Source organism: Cygnus olor, chromosome 18 (assembly GCF_009769625.2).
Source record: "Cygnus olor isolate bCygOlo1 chromosome 18, bCygOlo1.pri.v2, whole genome shotgun sequence".
Classification (NCBI taxonomy): domain Eukaryota; kingdom Metazoa; phylum Chordata; class Aves; order Anseriformes; family Anatidae; genus Cygnus; species Cygnus olor.
In genome coordinates this window covers 6,175,807-6,191,436 of record NC_049186.1, presented here as the reverse complement: position 1 = coordinate 6,191,436, position 15,630 = coordinate 6,175,807, and the positions used below count along the sequence as shown (strand labels likewise).

The 15,630-nt window shown below is 59.2% G+C and overlaps 1 protein-coding gene across 3 annotated transcripts; it reads right to left on the bottom strand.

Moving 5' to 3' along the window:
* Nucleotides 1–5,894: 5,894 nt before the first annotated feature.
* FDXR (ferredoxin reductase) lies at nt 5,895–15,565 on the bottom strand. 3 transcript variants are annotated; one of them, XM_040530445.1, is made up of 12 exons: nt 15,499–15,563; nt 14,368–14,465; nt 13,298–13,393; nt 11,794–11,916; nt 11,152–11,265; nt 10,560–10,661; nt 9,398–9,505; nt 9,090–9,174; nt 8,274–8,467; nt 7,846–8,017; nt 7,221–7,394; nt 5,895–6,521 (listed from the first exon to the last, which is right to left on the bottom strand). In XM_040530445.1, exons 1-12 carry the CDS (start codon nt 15,536–15,538, stop codon nt 6,391–6,393), a joined length of 1,437 nt encoding a protein of 478 aa, XP_040386379.1. In that variant the 5' UTR covers nt 15,539–15,563; the 3' UTR covers nt 5,895–6,390. The 3 variants fall into 3 exon arrangements, with proteins under 3 accessions (XP_040386379.1, XP_040386380.1, XP_040386381.1); XM_040530446.1 differs by lacking the exon at nt 15,499–15,563 and adding an exon at nt 14,883–14,961; XM_040530447.1 differs by lacking the exon at nt 11,794–11,916 and having other exon boundaries at nt 15,499–15,565.
* Nucleotides 15,566–15,630: the final 65 nt, after the last annotated feature.

Genomic DNA, 15,630 nt, shown 5'->3' with positions numbered 1-15,630 from the left:
GGGCCGGGGGGGCGGAGGAGGAGGAGGAGGAGGAGGAGGAGGAGAAGGAGGCTTGGCAGAAGGACGAGACAGATGTCCTCCGGGCACCTGCCCTCCCGCCTCGCTGCCTCCTCGGGGCTGGCCGCAGCCCCCTCCCCGATTTGTGCCTTTGCAGCCAGCGGTGGTCCCAGGCTTGGGGTGCACGGGGGGCAAAGCCCCCCCCCCCGACATCCCCAGGAGGGAAAAACAACACCACGAACTGGCACAGCCCATGCAGAGCCCCCCCCATCCCTCCCCATCCCCAGCCGGGCATTGCCCTCTGCAGCCCACCCCCAGGGGCAGCCGGGTGGGTGTGCAGGGGTTGGGGCTGCACTCGGGTCCCATTCCCCCCCCTCCACCAGTACCTTCCAGCCCCTTTGCTGACTTAACTGGTGGGGACTGGTTGGCCAGAGAGCAGCCCCGGGGCCCCCATCGGTGGCAGGGGGGACGCAGAGAGCAAAGCCCCCGCAGGCAGCAGCAGCCTCCAGCTGTCACCAGGAGCAGTATTAAGGCATCGGCTGATCCCTGGCACTGCCTGAGAGCAAGCCAGGCCCGGGGGGGGGGGAAAGGGGGGCTCTGGGGAGGAAAGGGGGACATGGGCAGGGGCCCCGGTGGGGTCTTGTTGTTCCCAGGTTGGGTGCTGCTGCCTCACGGCCCCAAACCAGCCCGAGCTCTGCAGGGATGCTGGTGGGGAGACCACAGCTCCCCATGGGGCTGGAGCCAAGTTCAGGCTTTGCCAGTGGGGCAGCTGCTCCAAACCCTCAGCGTGCCCCGGCTTGGAGCCACCAAAACACCACAAATCGTCCCCAAAAACACCTGCCCATCTCCTCCAGCACCGGCTGCCCGCGGTGCCTGGGAGCTGCCGCAGGGGAAGGGGAAGGTGCCTGGTGCGGGGCCACGGCCACCCCAGAGAGAGGCCTTCAGGCCTTCAGCGGGGTGGCTGCCACCTGTGGTGGCACGATGGCCACCTGCAGCACCAGTAGCACCAGCAGCACCAGCAGCAGCACCAGCAGCAGCACCAGCACCATTTCCCTGTGCCACCAAACACTCTGCTGTCACCGACTCTGATCCCAGCACCCATCCATGTCCCTCCCCACCGCAGTTCAATGACCAGGGCAGACGTACCCACAGCACTGCCGGAGCATGGAAAACCCATTTCCAGAGAGGTTTTATCCTACAAACCCACACTGCTCGCAATTAGCCCTGGGCTGGGAACACCGGACCTGCCTGTCCCCAGGGGTGCTGCCCAGGGGCTGCAAATGCCCTGGGGGGTGCAAGAGGTGCCCTAACGGAGGGTATGGAAAATGCGTTTCCCTCCTGGCCTTTATTTTAACGGATTTACAAGCAGCAGCCTCGCCGCCTCCAGGAGAGCTTGCCCAAATCCCCACGGCACAAGGGTTTTGCAGGCAGCTGGGTGCGGGGCTCGGTGGGGACGTGGTGCGGGGGCTCGGGGCTCAGCCCCTGCCCAGCCCCGCCTGGTGCAGGCAGCGAGGCCTCAGCCCTGCCCAGGGAAAGGAGATTTAGGGGTTAGCAACAGGTCACTGCTGCCTCCAATCCTTTTCCCATGAAAACGAAAGGGTTTCAACATCAAGAAGGAGAAAGCAGCACCTCGGCTGTAATTAGCCCTTTCTCCCCCCTTCACCGAGGCCTGGATTAGGGTTTTCTGGAGGCCTGGGTCCTTCAGGGCTGGCAGGGGAGCCCCAACCCGCTCCCTCTCCCTAAATGATCCTTGACCAGCCCCATGGGACGTTTCCCCCCCCATGATCTCTCTGCTCCCAGCCCAGACCCCACCTGAGGGACAGACAGACAGACAGACGGACTTGGCACACGGCCGGATGCCTCGCAGCAGGGACGAGCAGCTCAGGGTGGTGACACCCGTGCCATCCCCACGCCACGTCTCCTGTCCCCTGGGAGCCCAACGCAGCTGGAGGAAGAGCCAGCTCCGCTCCTGCAGCGGCGAGGCGACACAGCGCCGGCTGACGGCTTGTCTGCAGCCCCAGCTCCTGTGTGTGTCTCCCGCTTTGCTGGCAAAGCCCTTCAGGGTCTTAAAAACGAACAAACGAACAAAAACCGCAAGTTTTTTTCCCGTGCAAAAATGCAGATTTTTCCCCAATCCAACCTGCTCCCAGCTCTGTGGCTCGTGGTTTCGTAACGCAGCCCCAGCTTAGGGAGCTGCCTTGCAGCCATCAGAAATGCCCAATTTCAACAAGTCAGGAACACAAATCCTGTTTGCAGCCAGAACCACTGCCCTGGCAGTTACAAAGGTCAGCCTGGGAAAAAAAGCACCGGCTGCACCCCAAGACGAAGCCCACGGCCCTGTGAAGCACAGGTCGAGTCATGCTCCCGGGTGGACACCTCCGATTCCCCTGGTCCCTCAGCACCACCCTCCTGGGGATGCTGCACACCCGTGGCTCCCCGTGCCGGTCCCAATTTAACTTCTCATCATCGCTGTGGGCTGGCTGAACCTTGCAGGTGACACCTGTGGCAGAGGCTGGAGATTTAGCCCCAGATCTGCACCGACCTGGTCCTGACTGCTGGTTCTCTCTCCCTCCTTCCCCAGGTTGAGCCAAAAATAATGTGGTCTGAGACCATCCACGCCTAAATGGGGAAACAACCGCATGGTGTCATCCAGCTCTCATTAGACATGGAAACGCAGGTGAAGAGCACCTTCGTGGGAGCCCTGCTTTCTGCCACGTCCCATAAAAGCATTTGGGACTGTTGGTGGATGTGGCAGGGCGCACATGGCACGACCCCGCTCTGCTGAGCTTCCTGCCTGCATGGTAATTAAGGGAGCTGAAATAAATGGGGAGGGTTTCAGCCCTGCGGGGATAATTCCTCCTCCCAGTGGCAGCTGCCTGCAGGGCTGCCCTGGAGGGGGGGGGAGCTGAGGCAGTGGGAGCTGGGGCTGGAAGTGGAAATTTCCCAGGAAGGGAAGAAATGGCTTCCTTCTGGGGCGTATCCAGCCATCGCCCTCCAACAACTTTATCCACCGCTTTTCCCTAAATAGCTCCTCGGAGCAGCTGCTGTGACTTTACGGCTCCACGCCTCTGCTCCCCTCCCAGCCTCAGGAAGGCGACTCGCAGCCCTATTTCCACAACGAACCCCGACGGGGGAACCCTCCGGCCCCATGCAGATGCTGCCCATTCCCATGGGGACCGCGCAGTGTGGGGCACGGGTGCCTGTCCCTGGCGACTGTGGCACGGGTGTGCTTAGTGGCACAGTGCCTGGGGGAGCCGGGCATCTCATCCCCATTGTGGTTTGGGGCCTCCAAAGTACTTTGGGTGGTGGAGAGCACTGGAAAGATCGGGGCTTTAAGGGCTGGAGGGGAAATTGTGAAGGTGTGAGGTTCTGGAGCCACGGATGCGCTTGGGGTCCTTTTAGAGAGGGGATGAGGTTGTGCCAAGAGGGAATCGGTTCCTCTGGGGCAGCGGGAAAGGGCATTTGGGAACCCCAGTGATTAGTACCCCAGCCTCATTCCCTTTCCCTTCCCCATCCCTGCCTGGGGACAGATGGACGGGGGAAGAGGAGCCGCGTGCAGCCGGGGGCTGCCTTGGCACCACCTCTGCTCCCCCTCCAGAGCCAGCGTGCCCACAAAATTGTGTATTAACCACACTGCCGAAAACCCTTTTTCAAACAATTTTCTGGTGGCATGAGCTGGTTTTTAAATGGCACCTCACCTCTTCACTGCTGGGCCAGAAACCCGACTCAAGCTGTCTTTTCCCTTACGCCAGGACACAGGTACCCTGCTGGCTCACGTGCCCTAAGGGCTCATTTTAAAAGGCCATCTTCAGCATGCAGCCTGTTAGCAGAGCCAGCCTGCACTCCTCTCAGGTGTAACTGCAAAGTGCAGCACCACCGGGAGCCCCTGGCATGTCCTGGACCCATTTTTTTTCCCCATCTCCTCTTCCAAGCTGCCCCAGAGCCCGTGCAAGGCAGGATCCCTTGCCCACAGCCCACCCCGGCTGGAGCAGAATTAGCCCACACAGCTCTGCGGGCTGGGGAAACTGAGGCAGAGCGGTGCAAAGAAGGGCTGGAGGGTGCAAAGCCCCGACTGCAGAGCACCCCCTCTGTGCAGCCAAAGCACCCCACGGCGCCAGGCTCTGCTCTGTCCCCAGCCCTTGGGGACAAGTGTGGCACAGGGAGCCTGGCAGGGTGCCCAGGCTGCTCAGAGCGGGACGCAGACGGCCGGGTCACCCCTGGGGTGCGGGTCCCCCACCTTGGGTCCTTCTCGCCCGTTCCCGGCCTCCCAGCGCCACCTAACGACACGGCCAGGGGGACAGGGACCTTCGCGGGGAAGCCGGAGGCATCCAGGTCCCTGGAGAGGGGCAGGGAGCACCCGACAGGGATGGGGAGGTGGTGGGATGGGGAGCTGGGGCATGGGCACACAGGCAGCAGAGAAAGGGGGAGCTGAAGGTGTTGAATAAGGATTTACAGAACCATAATGATCCTTCTTCTGGCCGTTGGGCTCAGATCTCCATCCCTGCCCTTCGCTGACCTTGATCATCCCATGGCTTTCCTGCAGCCCAGTACAAATCCCGGGGCATTGGCCGAGTTTAGGACTGAGCAAGGACATCAGGCTCGGCAAAGAAAGGCACACACCCTTTAATCTGTCGTCACAGCCCCAAAACAACCCTGAAGCATCACCTGCTTGGGAACAGCCCTTTGCCGTGCTCGGAGCAAGCACCGTGACCTGCAGCAGGGCCACAAAAGCAACTTGACATCAACATTCAAGGCCGTGAGGAAGAAAACCCTGGGGAAGAGCCAGCCCAGCACTTCCTGGGGGTTTGAGGCCGCCACAACCCCTTCAGCTCCACGCTTCTGCTCTCCCAACCCCGTTTCCAAAGCGTTTATTCCTCCGGACCCAGAGCTGATGTAATCTGCTCGAGCTCGGCATTAGGACGGCATCAGCCCTGAGACGTAACCAGAGCCACATCACACCAGCAGCTGTTCGACAAAAGCTTTATTGCTCGTTTGCATACGCGCTCCCAGCACCACATTTCCTGAGTTTCTTAATGAGCTTGCAAATGAGGTTTAAATAGAAAAGGAAGGAGAAAAAAAGAAAAGCCACTGATTTTCCTTGCTAGGCTGGGACCTAGGCGGGCATACAGTGCCAGGGGTAGGAGCTCACCCCCAGCGAGAGCTTGGAGGTGATCACAGCTGAGCGTGGAGCTGAGACAAAGCCCTGCTGGGCACCCCAGCTTGATTTACCCCCTGCCTCTATCGCCGTGTTTCTGAAGCACAGCCCCAAGCCACAGCCACTGTCACTACTGACATAGGTCAGAGACAGGAGCGGTTCCAGGCTCGCAGGGCTTGGAGGCGATGGCAGCGGGTCAGGGACAGCGGCAGCGTGGGTGGCAGGACGGCGAGGGGAGGGGGCCATGCTGACCTGGCCCCTGCCTGGCAGATAAAGAGGGGATTATGGCTCACGTCTTGTAATCTGGCTTAAAACCTGACACCGTCGCCACAGTCAATTTGGGTTAAAAGAAGCATTTAATAAGCTCCGAGACATACTAGAAAAAAAAATCCAAATAAAGAACCAAAAACTGCACCAAGCACCAGTGAACGAAGTGCAAGGCGCGAGGCACCGCTCGCACAGTTGGCAGGTACCAGCACACACTTCTCTCGTGATCCGGAACAAGACAATTACACGCTTGTTATCCCGCTCCGCCGGGGTTTAATCGTGGGAGGCAGAAAGAGAATTAATGCCTGTGTCTGTTTGTTTGGAGCTCCCACCAGGCCGGCAGCAAACAGTCCTTCCCCGCGCGAGGGGAGCTGGCTTGCCTTGGGACTGCGGGAGCGGAGCCGCGGCACTCGGCTGGCTCCCGAGAGGAAGGCAGTCGCAGACAAAGAAGGCAGACTCAAGTGGCGGGTCCGACTTGGCTTCCTTGGAAGGGTTTATTTAAAAACAATTATTATTAGAAATAGCCTGCTCAGGCACGAGTGACAAGGCAATGACCCCATTTGGCTTGAGACTTAAAGGGGAGGCAGCGAGACACAAGGAAGTTTCTCTGTCACTTGCCACGGGAAAAGCATCTGGCCAAGGCTCCTGCCACACGCACACCTTCCCTCACCTGCCCAGGGCGATTCCCTGTCGCTGGAAGGAGCACGAATCAGCACAGGACCCAGCGCAGGAATCGCTGCCAGGCTGCGGAGGTGTGGGGCCAGCCTACAGCCTCGGCTGTTTTGAGTCACTTCAGGACCACAGAGTTCATTGTTACTGGAGAGCCTCAAGTGTCACCATCTGGGCTCACCCCAGACCAGCCAGCAGCCCCCCAGCACAAACCCTGTGCCCCCAGGTCCTGCCCAGAACCCGCTGGGATCACCCCAGGATGGTACCGGGCAGACCAGTGCCGCGTTCCCATCCCTGCTGCTTTAGTGACCGATCAGCTGCAGCATCTCCTGAGGATCCACTATCTTCTCCCGGGGTTTGCCAGCAGCTTTTCCTCTTGCCACTTCGGCAGCGTCTATCTTCTCCCAGTCCGAGAAGGAAACAGGATGGACCCCTGGGGTGACAGCGAGAGACAGGAGAGAGAAGTCAACCAAGTGAAAACAAGCGCAGCCTCACCTCCCTGCTAGCAGGGAGCGACGTGCAAGCAGACCCTGCCCCTTTCCGACACGGCGTCAGACTTTGGCAGCACACAGGAATAATAATTCCTAGCACCATGAGGAGAGAGATTGCGGGTTCCAGTCAAATCTGATTAGTCAGACCTTTGCAAGCCGTAACAACGGCGAGCGCAGCACCACCTTAGGGGACAAAACACTTGCAGTTCCCTGTTCAAACTCAGACAGTGAAGAGGTAAACACACACTTTAATTGAATGCTTTTAAACACAAGCAGCAGCAAATGACTCTCTTGGGCATTTTAATCTTTTCCCCAATTTGCCTGGAAGGATTGCTAGGAAAACCTTTCAAGAGCAATAGCTCGCTGTCTGTGCCACTGACAGTGACGTTTTACCCAAGGTCTGTGCTGCTTTTAATGGCCTTTCCCAGAAAGCAGTCGTTAACCTTAGGAATGACACTGATTTTGAGAAAATTCAGGTCCTGCTCTCCCCGCACTTCGGAGCAGTGGAACAGCAGCACAACACATTTCCTTGGTTTGCTCCCAAAAGCAGCACGTGGGACTCAGTGCCCCAGGACACACGGATTTGCCTGCACCATGCGTTGTGCCAGCTGCTACAGATGCTCACGCAAGTCCTCACTCACCTCGGCTGCGCAGGATGCTCCCCACAGCCCCAAAGCCTTCTCTGGAGACAGACACATCCAGCATGCCTCCCCGGAGATCCTCCAGCACAGACTGGGCAGTGTCAAAGCTGTCATTCATGGTGGTGATGATCACGCCTGTGGGTCCTCTCTTCACCCACCCACTGCAGTACAGACCTGCGTGGGCGCACAGCAGCCAGGCTCAGTCCTGCACGTGGCCACAACCCTCATGGAGGCAGGTTCCTGCTTTGGATGTCACAGCAAGCTGCGGGCAGTGGAAGAATCCACTCTACTTTGGGGACAGAGCCCTTTGATGGTGCTGTCAGGAATCTGCGTGCCTCCAGACCAGCACTGAGCAGCCAAACGGGCCGTGTCGCTTCAGTAACAAGGCTCCAAGGCCCAATAAAACAAACACGTCCTTCAGCACAGTCTGCTGAAAACTAGATGTCCCTAATGCTAGCCGAGATTGGGACAGCTCTTAAAATCTGACAGAGCCGGCTGATTTCCCCAGTTCCTCTGCGCAGTGGAGGTGTGTGCCTTGTGTTCGTGCCCATGGCAAGCAGAGCTTCCCACCCCAATGCCCCCAAAGCTCAACGCACACCCCAGAGGTGTCCCTGCAGATACAGACCTGGGGCACCTTCCACTCTGCCCATGCTGTTGGGAATAATGCCTCGCTGGGTGTCGAAGGGCACTGCTGGGTCCAGGGGCAGGCTCCGGTAGCCAATGCTGCTGAGCACGAGCCCGCACTCCAGCTCCTCCACGTCTCCAGTGGGGATGGCTTTGGCAGACTCACCTGAGCCCTGAGAGAGAGAAGAAGAGGCTGCTAATTTCTATCCTTAATCCCCAGGGTACTAAAGGCCCTTCTGCAGCACCAGCGTGGACAGAGCTCCCTTTAGAAAGGGAAAGGCTCTCGGTGGTGAGCCTGGCAGGCTCTCAGGGAAGCTATCAGCTTCTCCACGATGTCAGAGGACACAAAGCCATCTTATAGATAACTGCCAGCGGCCACAGGGGATGCAATAGCATCCTGCCTCATCCCCAGCCTTGCTAGGGTCGTACCTCCAGGCGGGTCAGGGCCATGCGGACTCCCCTCGCCTGCCTCCCGTCGGCGGTGGGCAGCACCTCCTGGGGGCTGCGTTGGAACTTCAGGCCCCACTGCCGGGCGGCTGCTGCCTGCGCTGCCATCTCCCCAGGCTTCTGCAGGGCTGTTTTGATCATCAGCTCCGTCAGGCGCTTCCTGGGCCTGGGGGCGTCTAGGAAGAGAGAGAGCTTCAGGGCAGGACCGTCAGCGAAAGCCCCTCAGGATATGGTGTGACATGGAGGCAGTTTTCAGTGCTACGTGAGTGTCTGTTTGGAGTCTGGCACGCAAAAGGGAGTCCAGCACCTTTGAGATGACAAATGGAGTGACCAGGAGAGCTCCTGAGGTTTGGGACCAGTGGGAGACAGGAATCAGAGCCTGCAATTTAGCTGTCCTGTTGGCGCTCAGAGGCAGCAGCCTGTGGAGGACAGCCAGTCTCCGGACACCCCTGAACTCAGTGTTTTCCTTCTAGCTCTGCAGGAAGCTTTTAAATCAGCAGCCTTGGGATCTCTCCTGCAAGGCTCTCTCAGCCGTCCCAAACCTCCTGCCTCATCATTCAGACAGCAGTTACATCCCCAAGCAGCAATGCGGCCACACAGACAGAAACAGGCTGCTCCCTCCTCTTTGTGGCCTCCTGTCACCCTGAGGACAAGCCACACCATGGACACCCGGCTTTCACACGCCAGGCATTAAGCACGGGGTTTCTCTGATGCACCTTCAGAGCACCTGCAGAACACTCCTGAGTGCTTGTCTGTCAAGGCAAGTCCCTGTCCGGAGGGGCACGACACTTTCCTCACCTTTAACAGCATTTTCAAGGCCTGTGAAGTCGGCGGGGTTCAGGACAGGCTGGGTACCAGGCAGGTTTATCATCTCCCGCAGCTCCTGGGAATTGCAGGCAGGAAGATGCAGGGAGATGTCACCTCCAGCACGGAGGTGCCACCCAACAGCCCCAGGCTGCCTTCCCCAAGCACGTTTGGGCTAGGAGCAAACAGCTTCAGGATCTAGGACACCCAGGTTCACACATCCGCGGACAGAGCGCCTCTCCCCACAGGGCAAGGGCAGCCTGGGGTATGGTGCTGGGAAAAACACCACCCTCCAGCCTCACCTTGATTGTGAAAGCAACTTGGAGAGGTCCCCTTCTCCCAGCCAGCCACACGCGCTTCACCTTGCTGCAGGCAAGAGCTGCCAAGGAGCAGTCAGTGATGTCTGTCTTCTGCAAGACACAGACACGCGACAGGAGTGGGACGAGGGCAGATCTGGAGGGACTGGGGGAAGGCACAGCCTCTGAAGGTGAAAAACATCAGCAGAAAAGCAGGCTGCACATGCAGAGAGCCTAGGCAAGGGCGGAAAACAAGTCATCTTGCCTTTGCACGGAGCTATTTGCACAGCTAGTCCCTCATCAATGAAGGTTCTTTCTGAGGCCATACTGTGCTAGAGGTAACAAGCTAACACCTCATGAGATTGCCCCAGGCAGGTCAGTTGTGGGGCAGACAGGGCAAAGCCTTCCGATGATCTTTATTTTGAGGTTGCCTGCAGATGTTTGGTCCTTTCCTTTCTCAGGATATAGAGGCACTTGGGTGGAACCCACTAGAAACCCACAGCTCAAATTTCTGCCTGCTTGCCCCAAGCACTGTCACAAGTATTACCGCTGTTTGCCAGACCCTCCAGTTTCATATTTTTTTAATTTAGATGTTAATATCAGAAGTTGTCACACAGCTGTAACCAACCTCACAGCAGCTCTCCGGGAGGGAGAGACCATGCTGCTGACATTTGGGGCAGCATCTGCACGGAGCAGCTGGAGCACACCAGTCCCCAGCTGTCTGCAGGGGAGCAGAACAGCGGGAGGGGAGCTCCACCAGCTTGGACCAACACTACAGCCAGCGTGCCCAGTGCTACCAGCAGGAGCCAGGCTGCTGTCCTCAGCTACAACAGGGGAAAAAAAAATTAAAAAAATGGAGAAGCTTCTAGTCTGGTGATGGAAAAGAGAGAGCTCCTCCTTTTCCTCCCATAAGAAATGAAGGGATAAAGCTAAATTTTTTAGGTACCAGAATAGCCTCATGGTTTTGTTCATACACTACAGGCTGTAGGGCTTTCCCTAGTGAAAGAGCCCAAAGCCCAAGAGGGCCCAGAAAGCATACTCTCAGCAGAGGCAGACCTCTCTCCTCTGAGACTTTGCTGAGACCCATGGAAGCCACCACCCACCCAGCAGGGAGCAATTTTGGGCCGCCCTCTGCCTTCACAGCACGGAGCACTCCCCCAGGACTCACCCTGAGGAGATCCAGGGGCGAAAGGAGGATGCGGGCGATATCCAGCGCCACATTGCCATGGCCCAGGATCAGCGCCGTCTCACAGCTCAGGTCAGGATTCAGCTACAGGGAGAGAAAGGCCCATCCGTGAGCAAATTCACCTGGCATACAGATTCCACCCCCATGGACCTGCACCGACCACCTCAATTCCCTTCTGTCTCTCTTTCTGCTAACAGAGGTGATGCAGACGGGGTAACTCCACACCAGCCTTCCCCCAGAGCAGACAAAACCACCCGAGGCACTGCAGTCAATGCCTGTCCCCCCTCTCCTAAGCAGCATCCTTATGAGTGGGGAATATTTTGGCAGGCCAGCCAAAAAAACTCCCCAGGCCCCCATCTGGCCTGGCCAAAATGTGCTGCCAACCCACGGAGCCAGCTAATCCGCTCTCACTGATGTGCAAATTGTTCAGATTTCTACCATCTAAGAAGGATTTAACATGGTTCCTGCTAATCTTCTCCAATTGCAGGCCTTTCAGGACTTAATCCGGAGCTGGATGTCAGCACTGGGATGCAGGACAGGAAGGAAGGTCAGGGAAACAAAGTGTTGTACTCACATCCCGGTTCTCAGGCAGCCCGTTATACCAGCCCACGAAGGCTCGGGCTGAGTAAACCCCGGGGAGGTTCTCCCCTGGGATCCCCAGAATCCGGTTGTCTTCAGCACCGTAACTCTAGGAGCAAGCAGACATAGTCAGAGAGGCTGTCACAGGCAGGGTTTGATACTAAAAAACACAAATCTACCCAGCTGCCCAACCTTCCTAAAGGCTTGGACACTCATGGAGGGGCTAAACACGGCCCTGGGGCTTCATCCTCCAGGTACCGAGCCCAGAACCAAGCCTGACCTCCTCAGGCCTACACAGGACATTACAAGTTGAGGCCACACACAGGGACAGATCCATGCCAGTCTGAACCAGGCATGGCAGATGCTGGCCATCACAGGGAAGGGGTTCCTTAAGAGCTGCCTGAGAGGCCTGCACCCGGTGCCATGCTCCAGCACACGCTCTGTGCGAGGCTTTGGACAACTCTCAGAGCATTTGAGGGCCACGAAGCTGTCCTAAGGCTGAGCATACCTTGGTAATAAGACACCCAGAAACACCTCACCCAGGCAAACCCCCTTCCCAAGATCACAGGGGGGATAACCAAACAACCCTTCCCCATGGCGTATGGAACCAGCCCCACCGTCGGGCGCCCTCACGCACCAGCACCACGGCGTGGTAGGCCTGCCGCAGCTCCCCCACCGTCACGTCCCTGCCCACGGCGACGTTCCCGTAGTAGGCGCAGCGCTCCGAGCGCGCCGTCTGCGTGAACGTGTTGATGACATTCTGCAGGGACCAAACAGGCAGCACCGCGCTCACACCACGGCCGGGGCCAAGGCCCGCTGCTGACAGGAGGTCCCCGTCCCCGTCCTGTCCCCCAGCCTTGAAACGTTTTTCCGCCTCTCTGGCTCGGTTATTCTGGGACTCTTATCTATCAACAGCCACAGATAATTCACCGCGAGATAAACACAGACTTGGCACAGTTTCCACAACCCCTGGTGGAAAGGAAGACCCGTGTTTTGCACCCACCTGGTGCAAGGTATTAAAAAAATACCTTAAAATTAAAAAATTAAAAATTAAAACACCTTAAAATTAAAAAATAATTATAAGATAAAATTCTGGGAGCATTTTAATACCTTCGCCCCTCTGAGTAAAGTCTGCTGGAGGAGAAAGCTCCATCCCTGAGCTGAGGCTCACAAGGGAGCCCAGCCAAACAACCCCCTCCATCCGGGGTGCTGTCTGCCAGACCGCCTCTGCTGGCCTCTCATTTCAAGCCTTCCTGAAACCCACTGCACCAAGAGAAGGGCACAAGGCAGGACAGCACCTGAAGCCTTTTCTCCTGAGAGATTGCAGCTATTCAGCAGAAGGACCCCTGATTTCCCTGCAGGTACAACCTGACCCAGTCTGGTAACAGGACGCATACACTGTAATGGGAAAGCTGCCCCAAACCCATATACATATACTCCTTGTCTTTCAGACCAAAGGGAGGCAGGCATTTTGGTCTATCTCCAGATGATCTCCAGGGATTAAACGGGGAAACCATGTCAAGATATTGCTGTCTGCATCTCCCACCGCAACCACCTCCACCCCAGCCCAGACACAGCAGCCAGCTCTGCATACAACTCCCACCTGCTGCAAGGCAAAGGGAAAGGGCTGCTTTAAAAGAGCTCCTTGGTTTAACTTCTCCCTGCTTGGGTGTGCACCTATAGCCCAACTCCACCACCCCAACAGCAGATCCATGTTCCCAGTCTCCCTCGACGGGTAAGGCCAAGCACAGACAAACCACTGCGCTCCCAGGGTAGGGCAGAGCATGAGAGGAACAGCCTGTGCTGGTGCTGCAGCAGCTGCAGGAGAGCATAAAGCATCCTGGAAGAAGATTATCAGAGCTTTGTTCTTGTTCTGGCCAGTCTGAACAGCACAGGGAGTCTGTCCCGGAGCAGCAGTTCCCACCACACGGCCACTGTGTTTCTGACCTGGCGTTCAGAGCCCTGAAGCCAGATGTTCCCTAGGACAGCACGGCCTTGCTGGGTCTCAGCAAGGACAAGGAGATGGTAACATCAAAGGACCCTGCCCGAAGCAAGCTGTGAAGGACACCGACTGCCTGGCCTGCCCCCACCATCATCATCATCACCAAATGTAGCAGCAAAGGAAGGAAACCAGCACTGACCTTCACTTCAGGGTGGTCTGGAGCCACACCAAACCGCACGAGCCCGAAGGGAACAGGCAGCTTCTCATAGATGTCCACTTGTGCCAGGTCGTGGTGCTACAGGGGAGCAAAACCGCCATGAAGGAACGGGGACGGAAAGGCCCCGTGAGCCCAGCAGCTCAGGAAGGACACACATCGCATCACACCAGGCCTCGTCATGTACAGGGCAGTGCCGTACCTGCTCCTGCCAGCTCAGACCACACGGTGCTGCGCAGGATATGACCCCAGCCATCATCACCTACCTCTTGTAGAGGCTCTGTCCTGTCACCCACCCCACAGCCCCTCTGCCACGCTGACCGGGGGACTAAACAGGGTCCTGGGGGGGTCCCCTGTGCTGACACTGAGCTCAGCACCCTTGGTGCTGGTCACCCACTGGGCTGAGAGCCACTGTGCTGGGTGACCCCAGGGTGGGGCCGGAGCTTCAGACAGATGTTTTGTTGCAAGGGCTCTGTTATCTTGTATTTGGAGCCAGCCTCTTCCCAGAGATTAGGCAGCCCTGAAATTTGTCCCTGAGGCTTAGCAACGGCTATTTTCCAGCACGGAGCAGAGACAATGCGGCGCGGTTTAACGGCAGGGTTAAGCTGTCTCTGGTCAGACCTCATTCAGTTGGTGCTTCGGTCTCGTTTTCCACCAGAGACTAGCCACAGCACCAACACCTGCGGCCACCGGGACACGAAGCACCCTTCTGCCCCAGGGGAACGGGGAGGAGCCAGGGAAGCAGGTAGTGGGTCGCTGCTGTTTATTTGATTCCAGAAAAATCACTCAGTCTTAGCTCGCAGCAACCTGTCCACCCCCTGCTCCAGCCCAGATAACCCAGGGACATCACCCCAGCCCTACAGTGGAAGGGGTCAGGATGACTGTGTAGGACCAGCGCTGTTCCAAGCAGCCCCCCCAGTGACACCACACCTGGCCGGAGCAGGGACAGAAGCCCCCAAACAATTCCCCAGACCCCTGGAAGCACCGAGAGGCCTCGCTCAGTGGGCAGGCCCCAGCCCAGCACCACCCTGTGCCCCCAGCCCACACCCTGGTACCTTGAGGAGGTGCTGAGCCGTGTAGAACCCTGCGGGGCCGCTGCCCACCACGCACACCCGGGGGGCCGGGGCACGCGAGGACAGCCACCGGCGGGCACCTGGAGGGACAAAGGACCGAGGAGACGTGATGGTGGGATCCTGTGTGAGCTGCTAGCCCCTCTGAGACCCCCTAAACCCCCCCACCAGCTCCCCCCGAGTCCCCCAGCACCCCCGAAGATCCCCACCAGCCCCTCTGAGCCCTCCAGCACTCTCCTGAGCCCCCTCAGCACCCAATTGAGCCCTTCAGCACCCCTCTGAGCCCCCCCCAGCACCCCACTGAGCCCGCCCAGCACCCCATCGAGCCCCTCAGCACCCCTCTGAGCCCCCCGAGCACCCCATCGAGCCCCTCAGCACCCCCCTAAGCCCCCCCAGCACCCCCCCTAGCCCCCTCATCTCTCCCCCACCAACCCCCCCGAGCCCCCCAGCACCCCCATGAGCCCCCCCCGCAGCACCCCTCGGCCCCCCCCAGCACCCACCGAGGCGTGCAGCTCCCCCCACCCCAGCCATGGCCTCCCCGGGGGGCGGCAGGACGCCGCGGGGCGCTCCCCCCAGATATACCCGGCCGCCCCCGGCCCCCCCCGGTCCCCCCCCCCCCCGTGCCAGCGGGCGGAGCTCCCTCCCGCCCGGGGCCGGCCCCGCGGCTGCCGCCCAGCACCGAGCACCGCACCGGGACCCCCGGACCCAATGCGGGCAGGGGGGGCGACGGGGCGCGGGGCCCTGCTGTAAGACCCCAGGGATGCTCAGCACCGGGACTGGGATCGGGACCGGGAGCGGGGATCGGGACCTGGATCGGGGACCGGGACCGGGATCGAGACCGGGATCGGGATTGGGACCGGGATCGGGAACCGGGATCGGGGACCTGGACCTGGATCGAGACCAGAATCGGGACCGGGGACCGGGACCTGGATCGCGACCGGGATCGGGATCGAGACCAGGATCGGGATCGGGGACCGGGATCGGGGACCGGGATCGGGATCAGGGACCGGGACCTCGATCGGGGACCGAGACCTGGATCGCGGACCCGAATCGGGATCGGGACCGGGATCGCCCCTCCCGACCCCCGCCGCTCCCCCCCCTCTCCCCCCCCCTCACCGGCCCCGCCGCCCCTCCAGCACGCTCCGCCCGGCCCCATCCCGGCCGCCGCCACCGCCCCCCCTCCCCGCCGCCCAATCAGGAGGCAGAACAGCCCCTCTATTTGCATAACCCCGCCCCCGCGGCCACCCG

What these genes read in the sequence shown, in the direction of transcription:
- FDXR (XM_040530445.1), bottom strand. Translation starts at nt 15,538, where the DNA reads ATGGGGCCGGGCGGAGCGTGCTGGAGGGGCGGCGGGGCCG. An exon ending in CAGAGTGGAAGGTGCCCCAG is followed by an intron (nt 7,395 to 7,845) that starts GTCTGTATCTGC and finishes GCGCCCACGCAG; the next exon opens with GTCTGTACTGCAGTGGGTGG. An exon ending in GAGCATCCTGCGCAGCCGAG is followed by an intron (nt 6,522 to 7,220) that starts GTGAGTGAGGAC and finishes CTGTCACCCCAG; the next exon opens with GGGTCCATCCTGTTTCCTTC.